The 12429-nt window shown below is 46.3% G+C and overlaps 1 protein-coding gene across 1 annotated transcript in view; it reads right to left on the bottom strand.

Moving 5' to 3' along the window:
• LOC147705983 (protein-glutamine gamma-glutamyltransferase E-like) overlaps positions 1-12429 on the bottom strand; it is a 201081-nt gene that overhangs the window by 149009 nt on the left and 39643 nt on the right. The window contains exon 3 of the mRNA XM_086929013.1: positions 9468-9692. Within this exon, the coding sequence (XP_086785139.1) occupies positions 9468-9692 (225 nt within the window). The remainder of the gene's footprint in view (positions 1-9467; positions 9693-12429) is intronic.

Raw genomic sequence — 12429 nt, 5'->3', positions numbered from 1 at the left:
CCATCCAACAATAATGACCACCTCATAGAGCCCCATTGTTTGAAACTCCAGAATAAAGGCCACTGTTTAGAATCTTTCACCCCTCTCTCAGAGGAACTTCTCTCCCCAATATTAAAATCAATTAAGAACAGTTCTTCGCACGACCCAGCACCACTTAATATCTTAAAATCAGCAGCGCCCACCATCAACTCCCCCATTATCAACCTAATCAATGTCTCCCTCACTAAGGGCATCGTCCCCTTGAACTGGAAAAAGGCCACAGTAAAGTTACTGCTAAAAAAGCCCCACCTAGACCCCACGGAGTTGGGCAACTACCGCCCAATCTCCTTGCTACCAGGAATAAGCAAGGTGGCAGAAAAATGTGTCAATCGCCAACTCTCCGCCCACCCTGAGTCCGAGGGACTACTTCACTTCTCTCAGACGGGTTTCCTCCCTGGCCAGGGCATGGAACCCGCACTGATAGCAGTGCTCAAAGAGGCGAGAAAGATCCTCGACTCAGGAAGATCCGCAGCTGTGATTCTCCTGGACCTGAGCGCAGCCTTCGACATGGTGAACCACCGTATTTTGGTTCACCGGCTCAACAAACTAGGAGTGACTGACTCAGCCTTATCCTGGCTGAAATCGTTCCTGGAAAATAGAACCTTCCAGGTTTTCGAGGGTTACATTCGATCCCGACCCATTCCACTTCGCTGTGGGGTTCCCCATGGCTCGTCCCAGAGCACTACGCTTTTTAATGTGTACATGTCCCCACTGGCAGAAATAGTAGCCCCTTTTGGTATTAAATTGATCACTTATGCAGACGATAACCAACTTATCATCTCACTGAATCAGATGGATCAAGCCCCCGGCAAATCTAGGCTCCTGCCTTAAAGAAATCCCCTGCTGGATGTCCAGATCGCATCCCAAACTTAACAGTGAAAAAACAGAGCTCTTACTGCTGGGCAACCAGTCAAACCTCTTCCCTAATTCCATGTGGCCGGACTGTATGGGACCCACGCCCACCACAAAAAAAGAGATAAAAATCCTGGGCATCTGGCTTGACCAGGACCTAACTTTTAAAATCCAAGAAAGGAAAACCCCTGGTATCTGCTATGGTCTGGTCGAACCACGTGGAAAATACTCCCCCTCTTACCCTGCCATTCAAGAAAGCTCCTAATTTATGGGCTTATACTCACTCTCCAGACTGGACTATGGCAACGCCTTCAATCTGAGCGCCCCTAAAACTGCCATTTCAAAACTCCAGGTAATCCAGAACTCTGCAGCGAGACTTCTTACAGGCTCTAACAGTCGGTGCTCAGCCAAGCCCGCCCTAAGATCTCTTCAATGGCTCCTGACTCAGGAGAGAGTCAACTTTAAAGCCCTGTGCATCAAGCACAAAATCTTCCAGAGCAAGGTTCCCCCCATCTTACACAACCTGATTAAACCTTATAAAGCCAATAGAAGGCTACGTTCAGAATACATCCACTTGGCCCATACCCCAAGAATCAAGACAGGAGGCCGCCTCTTCTCCCACTATGCTTCCCAGCTCTGGAATTCCTTTCCTCCCAACATCTGCAAGGAAACCAACCCCCTGACCTTCCGCAAGCACTTGAAAACCTGGTTCGTCCCGTATTTTTCATCCTGTCTCCAGCCAACCCCAGAGCGCTGGGAGGCCCCCGGGTAGCCACGTGCTTTATAAATCCCATTTCATTTCATTTCATCTAGTGCAGGGCCGGCTTTAGCACTGGTGGCGCCCAGTGTGGCAATCAATTTTGGTGCCCCCAACCCCATGACCTCTGTAGGACTTGGCCCTTTTTGGCTAAAGTTCCCTAAACATTTTGCTTTCCCCCAGACCTTTTTTCTGACATGGTGTTGTGAACGTACATGCTTTAGACACTTTGCCACTGCTACACAGTGTCAAAGTGCTAATGCTCCCTGTATAAAGTGTTATGGTAATTGGTTGTCCATGATTGGTATGTTTGCCTTACTAGTAAAGTCCCTAGTAAAGTGCACTATGTGTGCCAGGGCTGGTAATGCAAATGCTACTAGTGGGCCTGCAGCACTAATTGTGCTACTCACACAAGTATCCTTTAAAGGGAACTCAGGCCTGCCATTGCAGTGCCTGCGCGCAGTTTGTTAAACTGCCATGTTGTTCTGAAACGTACACCCACTTGCCAGACCTTACCCTTCCCTTTCTATGAACATCAGACACCCCTATGGTAGGTCCAGACTACTCCCTGGGCAAGGTGCAGTGCATGTGAAAGGTAGGACGTGTACCAAGGTGTGACAGTGAAATAATCTCAATTTCGTTTTTCACTGTTGAAAGGCAATCTTGCCCATAGGATAGAATGGGAAGTCTATGTAATATGTTTTCCGGCCTATCTTCCCAAAGGCTTAAAGTGGAGAGGTGAAGTTTAGTGTGCCTGAACTCGCAATGTAATAACACATCTTTTTATGAAGGTGGATTTTGCATTGTGTGTTTAGAAGCCACTCTTTTAGAAGTGGCCGGGTTTGTGTGCTCTAATATTTCTGTGTGTCTCTTCCTGGTAATGGATTGACTGTCTGGATTTGAAAGCGATAGGATCTGGGGAATGACTAGACCCAGGGGAGGAGGTGAGACACAACAGGTTGACCTGGATCTGGAGTTTAAGGGAAGGAGTAGCCCCTAGAGGTGAAGAGGCTTGGGTTGCTGCTATAAAACAATTGTCCCATCTCCTGCTGAGTGATTGAGAACCTGGTTTGATCGGGGAACATAGTTTACAAAAAAACTTTTATCACACACTACCATTACAATGCTGGAACTACAACGAAAGTCGTTACAACGACTTTCACTGGAGGGCGCTGTTGGATAGGGAATAGTTTAATTTGTTATCCAACACCTTCCCTACTATCCACGGGGACTGGAGTTGGAATAGAAAATTAAACTATTCCACTATCCAGCGCCCCCCAACGCAAGTTTTTGTAACGACTTGCGTTGTAATACCTGCATTGTAAAGGCATGCGTGGTAAAAACATGCGTTGAAACGTTATAGAAACGTTTGATCGGGGGTCAGTGCCCCCCTGAACACAAAGACTTCAAAGCCATTGAGGGGTATAACTATGAGAGCTGAAGCCCCTGAACTTTAGAGAATGGCTTGATCAAGATTGAACAAGACTGGAGCTACTTCATGGCCAAGAAGACCCTTTGTCAAGGAAGAAACAACTGAAGGGACTGACGGAAAGGACTGACCCTTGCTGTGTGTTCTGGGGCTGGCCTGCAGTTTGCTTTTTTAACCAAGAAAAGGCTAAAGGGACTTTGTTGTGTGCTGTGTCCCCCTGCTTGAAAGGAATTTGCTGGGCTGTGTCCTTAAGTAACTTATCCCCAAGGGCCCGAGGTGAGCTGGCTCCCTGTTGTGGAAACACAGGAACACAAAAGTTTCCAGGAGAGTCGCAGCGATGCTGTGTGTGTGTGCTTGTTGCAGCTTGAGACCCTCGTAAGGTGTAGGCACTTGGAGTTCAAGCAAGGATCAGCAACGATGCGTGCGCGTGTGCTTTCCTCAGCCTCAACCCTTTGTGAGGATTGTCCAGTTATCGTGTTCACCGGAATCCAAGTGAGTCTCATCAACGCTGTGTGAGTGTGCTTTGTGCAGCGTGAGAGCTTCTTGAGGATTACCTTGTTATCATGCACCCAGAGTCCAAGTAAGTCTCATCTACGCTGTGTGTGTGTGCTTTGTGCAGCGTGAGACCTTCGTGAGGATTACTTTGTTAACGTGCACCTGGAGATAAAGTGAGTCTCAGTGACACTGTGCGTGTGTTCTTCGTTCAGCCTGAAACCTTCGTCTGGAGTGCCCGATGATCATGCACCAGAAGCTCAAGGGAGTCTCAGTGATGCCATGTGCATGTGCCCTGTGGCAGTCTGAGATCTTTGTAGCAGTAGGGGACCCGGACCGGCAGCCCTGGAGGAGCCAGTTCACAAAGATTGCATCAGAGGCCCAAGCCACTGGATGAGGAGAGTGAGTTTGTGCCCCCCAGCTAACATGTGTCGACTCCAGGGGCGGGGTGCGCGCTCAGAGGGAGACGCTCTCGGCCTCTCTTTCGTTCTGGCAGCACGAGCCTCTGCTTAGGCTCGTATCGCGGCCCGTATTGCTGAGAGAGTGTCAGTACCGGGGCCGGAGTGCGAAGCTGCACTTTTTGTTACACCATTCCTGTTTTGGGGCAACTGTTGACAGAGGCGGACTGTGAGTCAGAAGGAGTGGCGGAGAGACTGCCTAAGGCGCCATGATCAGTGCCGGAGTGCATTACGCATTATCTTATTTCTGCATAACAGAGTTCCTGATTAGTATATTACGCATTGCATTATTCCTGCATAACGAAATACCTGATTAGTGTATTACCCATTGCCTTATTTCTGCATAACAACAAACCTGGTGGTTGTATTACGCATTGCATTACTCTTACATTGCAAAGTGCCTGATTGTTGCATTACGCATTGCATTATTTTTACATTGCAAAGTGCCTGATTGTTGTGTTACATAATGCATTATTTTTACATTGCAAAAGTGCCTGATTCTAGCATTACAAACTGCAAAACATGGTATTAGGATTACAGTGGAATGTTTAGAAGTGCTCATTAATATCGCCGGAACTTACAAGGGCTGACTAGCCGGAAAACCGGCCAGGAGAGATAGTACACATATTCATATGTTGGATTTATATTGTGTGGTCTTTTCGTATATCTTTTTTTTATAAAATGTATACTAGGTTTTATAAAACTCATGTGGAGTCTATTTGTGGTGTCATCATTGGGTTGCTCTGAGCATGGTTGCGAATACTTTACATATTTGCCTCAAAGATAAGCCTGCCTGCCCGTGCCAAGCTACGAAGGGGGTGAGCAGGGGCTATCTCAGAAGGGGACCTTCTTTTCCCTGATGTGAAAACGCGGGTCCCTTTTTGGCCTAAGGTACCTACCTCAGACAACCAGGGATTCCGGGTCTAACAATTTCTTTCTCTGATTCTCTCACTACCACTGGGCAAAAGTGCCCCTCATCACTCCAATTATCAGTTATTGCAAAATGCAGCACAGCCCCTGAAGTCAGCACCCCCGTCCACAGGTCAGTGCCCTGTGCGACCGCACTGGTCGCACTTCCATAAAGCCGACCCTGATCTAGTGCACCATTTTTTGTCCTTTGTTTGAAGCAGCACCATTTTTCACACAGCATTTCGTTGCATGAAGGCCAATAAATCTGGGTTTGGGTGTGCATGCGATGTCACTTTGCTACACTTTCTTTTTACCCTTAAGATGGACGTGGTGGGAAATTTTATTTTTTCTCAGGGAGATGGCCTTAGGTCATTATTGGACAATCTGAAAGCAGAGATGGGGAGATTTATGGATGAGACGTGATCGTCATGAGTTAGTAGTGAATTAGGGGCGAGTGATCATTGGTTCTAGGGCTGTTGTGATGAGACTGGGCCTTCTCTGGGTGGAGTGTTCTAGGGACTGTGGGGGGAGTCCTTTGGCAGTATTTGTTTCAAGCTCACATTTACTCATTTATCTCTGAAAATGCAATCTTATCTCTCACACTGTTCCCCTCATGCAATAAATCGCTGTGATATGTTTATGAGTTGGAGCACATCTATGAACCACGTATACACACCAGATTATGACACTCACAGGCAACACCTCAAGCATTACTCTTGAAGCCATGCATAACAAATGAGGTAGATGCTTACTTGTCCATGCTGGCGACACTGGGGATAAGAAAGCGCTAGATAAATGCCATTACAATACAATGAAATGCAGAATAGGGAGCCTTTGTTGCATCTTTTAAGTGTTAAAGTGGGGGCTCTAGGACTGAACATCATTTTCAGAGATATATTCTGAAAAAGAGTGTGTCCTGAATAGTATTCAATTCAATTCAATTCAAAATATCTTTATTTCGGTAAAATTTACCATAAAAGACGTTTATAAAAAACATTTCATTTAAATGGTTTATACAGCAAGTTGTAAAATTCATAAAAACATCACTAGTATTCACAAATGTATCATCCCAGTGAGTATAGCTTATCTATTATTAACATCAATTGGGCAATATTTTGTCAACGATATTTAGGACATCATATTTATGTCAAATGATAGTCTGACTACCATATTCTGGTACCACCTCATATTGACAGTTAGCGCCAGCTGCGGCCCATGCAGATAAGAGCACTGGGGCGCTGGGACCCGGCGGGGGAGATTTTCGATGGCTGATGACGAGGGGAAATTAAATGAATAATTAATTTTCCATTGTCATCCTCTGTCGAAATCCCCCCCACCGTCCCACGGCCCTTCCTTGCGCAACCGGTACATCACTTTTTCTTATAGTAAAAGTGAAGCACCTTTGACACAAGGGGTGTTTTGTAAATAAGCCCCATAGTCTTTATGCATAAAAACTGTAGCAAAACGTATTTGCTATCACAAGCATAAGCAGCAAAAGTTGTACACATTTTACAATAATGGGATCTCAGGTCTACTTCTATCAGCAGTGCTTCGGTATCCTGCGCCCAGAGGTCAGTCCTTTGCTTGTGACGATGTAAATGTTTTTTTCATTCGTTCTCTTATATTCCGGATATTAGGGTGAACTTTAAAATCTTTCCCCAACAAAACCCGGCCCGAGTGAACACAAAATTGTAGAGCTGCTATTTTTTCATTCTTTTTGCCTTACTATTACATTGTTATCACACTTGCATCAGGAACTTAGAGTATTCTGCACATTTTCTCTCCACACATCATGTCTCACAGAATATATGTGTAAGCATGGCAGCATGATCTTTACCTTTGGAACACAGAGATTGTCACTAGGTGAACAGCAGAAGATATGATAAGAGCCTAGAGCAGGCATGGAACTGTTCCATTCATATACAATACACCTATCCCATCACCCTGTAGCCTAAACTTACACCAACACTTTACACCCACGCCACCTTAAGCATTGGCCTATATCAGCAACTAGATCCTACACCTACTATACCCTTACTGCTACCTACACCCCCTGTATTTCATTATCACTCTACACCAAGATAAACCTACACTACCACACAGCCAGTGCTTAATTTGAGCCAGGAGTTACCAGTGCTCAGCACCTGGACTTAACAGTCAACACTGCACTTATGACAGCCTGCCACAGGGTGGCGCTGTTTGTGTAATTTGAAGAGGAGCACAACAACAGTTGCTTATTAGCTTAATATACATTAAAAATGACAAATATCTGCCACCCAAGTCATTCTTATATCTTTGGCGGCTTGGAATAATCTAAATCGTCACACTTGTAGGAGTGTGATGGTTAATATATATATATTTTTTTTTTGTCCTCATTTGCCCTGCCCTTTAAACAGGAACGCCAACCACCTAGCGTGTCTAGATAGTGATTTGTTTGTTTGTCGCCTATGCCAAGACACGATTTTAATGCTTTAGTGGCAGAAAAGTCCTGCTTAAAGGAGCCAGAGGAGGAGTAGGCAGATGATAACTCCATCGAGTTATGTTTCAACCTGTAGGACCATAAATGTAACGAGGAAGACCCAGTCACTGGAGTGTTACAGGCATAATCATTGGACTGGGGGGGGATGAAACCCTGAGCTCTATCTCCATTGGATCAACAAATCCCAATACTCCAGGTTACGTTTGTTACAAGATCTAAACCAGCCTGCGTGTGATGGGGCTGTTTTATCTACGCAAACTTTACAAATTTGTCTCCTGGCCAAAAGAATTGCATAAAACAGGAAAGACCGATGGTTAATATTTATGTTGGTATTGGCATTGACTACACTGACAGGGGAAAAGGTGGTGCAAGCCGCAGTGACCTCCTGACGAGGGCTCTTGCATCTATGTTTTTTTTGTTTTTTTCAATTTTCCGCACTGCCCGCACCACCTATACGTTAACCAATGGTCGTAATTCAGGTTATGATAGTTTTCTAGCACAATATTTTTGTTGCCAATATTCTGACTTACAACCATCAAAGAAGCATGCACTGATGCTCTTTACACGTTCTATGAGTGAGGGAAGCTTGTACACCTGTTGCAGTTTCACCTGTATTATGTGTGAGGAGGAGAGCTTTGCTGCTGAGCTGTAGAAGTTCCAAAGTTGAGTAAATCGTCCAGTACTGCTGCATATGATGTGTTGTTTTGGTGCCTGAGAGAAAGCAGTATTGTTGTTCCCATACTTCATGTTTCTGCAGGTGTGGGAAGCTTGCACTACTGCTGCTTGAGATCTGCCATTTTGATGAACAAGGAAAAGCAGTACTGCTGTTCCCGTACTTCGGGCATATTATCAAGGGCCTTATCTCTGCTTTTTTGGCTTTAAAAGCCAAAAAAGCGGAGATAATACTTTTGCCCTATTTACAAGGCAGTGCTAACATGTATTAGCGCATGTTAGCAACCTTATTAGCGATGCCTCCCTTTGCATCTCTAATGAGATGCAAAGTGGGCGTTTCCGACTAATGCAACACGGGAATAAAGGAGTTACAGCACTACTCCCTATCAACAAACTGGCCGAGGAACCAATTCTGATGTTAGAATCCGGGCTAATCGCGGATAACGCCGAAAGCTAACGACTACTAAAAAGCAGACTTAGCTATATATATATATAATGGGAGGTGGATTCTATGGCTGAATCCACGTCTCCCTATTAGCAAGGATTACCTGATCGCTTCCCTTGTAGAGCTGGATCTCCAGCGATGTGCGCGGATTTCGCCACTATCGCCGGATTTAATATCGCTGTGGACATTTGCGTTGTTAAAACGCGATATGTCTGCGATTAAATCCGGCGATCCGGCATTAAGCTAATCCGCGCTAAGCTCGCTCAGCGATGTTTATCGCTGTTCTTTGTCGATATGCCCATTCATGTAGCTGCAGGTGTGGGAAGCTTGCGCTTTTGCTGCTGCCTTTGCTGCTTAGTTTTGTGTGCGAGGGTATTTTGTCTGCTACTGCCAGTATTGTGCGTGATCTGCTTGTAAAGGAAGCTTGCCTATGGTGTGCCTGCTTTTTAGGGACTAATGAATTTGTGAAACCCTTTTCGCAATATCAAAGCAAACATTATTAGCTTTGTTAATATTGTACTATTAGATTTTGTTAGATAATAAAAGCATTGCTGATTTTCGCTTTCCTCGGATGCTTTCTGCAGTTCATCTGTCTGTGACATGACCTAGAGATAATTATGTTTTGAGGGCATCCTATAGAGAAGATGCAAATAAATCCGCACATCAACTTTCATATTTAGTGCTTTCTGTCAAGTCAATGGCAGGTTATGAGATAAGGATATCATTATTTTAATAATACCTTTGTTTTACTCTTTCTGTGACACATATTGTAAACTGTTGTGGTACCCTGGTTTGTGGGAGCAAGTTGGACAATATTGAAATAATAGTGTTTCTTTTGTATAAGTTTTAAAAGTTTACTGCAACGATTTTTGTTAATCAAGCAATAAAGAATTAACTAAGAAAATATTGAAATGAATATTAAAAGTACTTGGTACCTGCACACCAGGCGTTGAAGAGCAAGATGAACTGGCCGAGTTTGATGGTTGAACTCTTGATGCTGGAGGAGATTTGGGCTCTCAAGTCGTAGCGTCCAATGCTAGCAGTAGAGGGGCTGAGGATCGTGTAAGTAATGGTGTTTGAGGGCCCATGTTCCGGCACTGCGCTCCAGGAACCTTTTGCCGCTGAGCTGGGTAGAGGAAACTTGGTCTTTGGAGAGGACACTGAAAAAGTAAAGGACACGTGAAAAAGAAAGTAATGCGTCTATGGTTTTCTTGCAGGCGTAGTTGCAATGACAACATTCAAACTTGATACAATGATTTGTTTCTAGACTCTTTTAATTGAGGATGTTCTTCGTTTCAAGGGATTGTAAACAACATGTTCTACCACTAACAGCTTTTTGTATTGGAACTCAAGGTGGTGACCTCCGAAGGATGGAGGGCCGAGTTACCCATGCCAAGATTCGAATCTGTGACATGCAAATCACTGATCTGAGAGTTTACACACTTGCCAGCCACAGATCTGAGTGATGGTTTGCACAGATAGGCATAGAACACAGTAGCCCTGCTGCCTTCCAGTGGCGGCTCCTCGAGGGAGTGATATGGGGCAGTGGGGTGGGGTAGGGGCAGGGTGGTGTCATATCGTCAGTGCCTGATCCCTGTCTGCGACAGGACAGGCAGGACAGGAAGGGGCGTGGGGTAGGTAGAGGAAGGGCAGGAAGGGAGAGTTAGTTACGGAGCAGATACAGAAGAATAAAGACGTGTTACAACCTGCTCCCGGCTCCTGTCATTAATTAAGGGAAGGCGACACTGGCGACGAGGGTGGGATCCCTGCTGAGACCCCACGCGCCTAAAATCCCTGCCGTCCATGAACGGCCTGAGCAGCGAGCCCGCAGCCTGTGTCAGCGCGGTATGCAGAGAGTGCAGAAACAAAATCGCTCCACGCACCACGTGTGAATGCTACCAGTACCCTCACTCCGGAATCCTGCCCGTGCTACCGGACGGTAGTTCTACATGTTCCTGATTTGGCAGGCCACCCGGGGACGGCGGGAAGGAGGAAAGAAAACGACGAATTTGGCGCGAACCGGCACCGAAGACAAAGAGTGCACCGGAGGCAGCCAACCACGCTCAGGAGTGAGAGGGTGAGTCACAAACGCCCAAAACCCTGAACGGACGAACTGCAGAGTGATAAATGCCTAATTAAGAGACTGAAAGAGTGATAACCACCAGCCAGTACAGAGACCACGTGTCCCGAGCGGTGGCCCTCTTAGAGTCAGGCGCCCCACAGGAACTCATTGAAATTTTGGTGTCGGCCATCTTAGAGTCAGGCACTACCGAAACTAATGTGCTCAAGCCACTAAGTGGACACTGGGGAAATCAAAATCATCAAAGTAAGCACCAGAAGCCTGTTGAGTGACTTCACAAGCAGAAATGTCGGTCACTAGCTCGACAGGCACTTCAGGAGGCGGACCAGCCGTCCTAGGCAACCCACCACTACCGGCACCTGCCCCTCAGGCACTCATGGGAGTGCCATACCTGCGGCCACCGGACCACCTGGAACTGACGTCCGGCAACAGCATGGGACCTAAGTGGAAGAGCTGGGCCGAGGATTTTGAAGACTACATGACTGGGTCTCAAGTACAAGACCCCAAGCAAAAGTTAATAGCCCTGCGGAACCTGGTAGGGAAGGATGTTGCGCAGATTATCAAAGAACTGCCTAATGCGGCTACCGCCCCTTGCGATGAGGTCAAGGGAGGCCTCGACTGAAGATTCCTACACAAACGCAATTTGGACTACGAACGTTACACATTTAATCTAGCCACCCAAGAGAAAGATGAGCGCATGTGCAACTTTATCGTGTGCATCAGACGGCTAGCCCGCCATTGTGAATTTGACAACTTCAACACTGAAGATGCACTGCGGCTCTGCATAATTGAAGGCTGCAATCTGAATCGCTACGGCGGTGACTACTGAAGAAGCATTACACCCTTAAAGAAATAGAAGAAATGACACGAATTAACGACCAAGCAGAAGATCACGCAAAGAAGATGGAAACCAATGAGACTGAGAGGAAGGAGCAAGCATTCAGAATGCAAGCACACAAGGAAAAGAAGCACCGGACAGGTTATCACAGATCAAGTAAGCCGACACACGTCACGTCTTCCCGGAGGCCGCCATCACAGCATGAATCGCGACACACCAAGTCCAGTAAAAATGCACCCGCGTGCTACAGATGCGGCCAGGACTATCCTCTTTCAGGACAATGCCCAGCTATCGGTCAGAGATGTCATCGCTGTGGCCGGGAAAACCACTTTGAAAGCGTCTGTCAGACTCAACGCTAGGTGCGGAGATCATCCAAACCTCGAGTTACCACACAGCATCACGCTCATGCAGTGAAGGGAAGAGAAGACCGCTCCTCTAGTTCCTCTCAGTCGAGTATCAGGTCTACGAGCTCATACCGATCACGGAAATCAACATTCAGCGAGTCATCGTCACGCACACCTGTGTCACAAGACAGTGACGAATACATCTGTATGGTATCCGACCCAGACCGGCTGAAAAGATATCCGAAGCTAGACATCCGGATAGGAGAACACCCGGCAAAGTTTGTCCTAGACTCGGGAGCCTCCCTAAACTACATCTGCGCACTTGAATACCAAAGCATGAAACCACGACCTAAATTAGAACCCGCAGCTGTCCGGATACTCACATGGATGTCCAGAAAACCACTGCCATGCCTGGGCCGTTTTAATACGACCCTATTGTACAAAGACCGGCAAATCTCAGCTTATATTCACGTTGTGGAAGGCCCAGATGTGGCTGACTGCCTGCTCAGCCTGCCAACAGCTGAATGACTGAAGCTCGTAGAACTCCTCTACATGACTGAAGATGCCCCGGACATTGTTGCGAAGTTTCCAAATCTCTTCAAGGGGCTCAGGAAGTTAAACCAATTCAAGGTAAA

This window comes from Lissotriton vulgaris, chromosome 7 (genome assembly GCF_964263255.1).
Source record: "Lissotriton vulgaris chromosome 7, aLisVul1.2, whole genome shotgun sequence".
In the NCBI taxonomy this organism is placed as follows: Eukaryota; Metazoa; Chordata; class Amphibia; order Caudata; family Salamandridae; genus Lissotriton; species Lissotriton vulgaris.
Note: the sequence above shows the minus strand (reverse complement) of the source record. Positions and strands in the feature narration are given on the sequence as shown.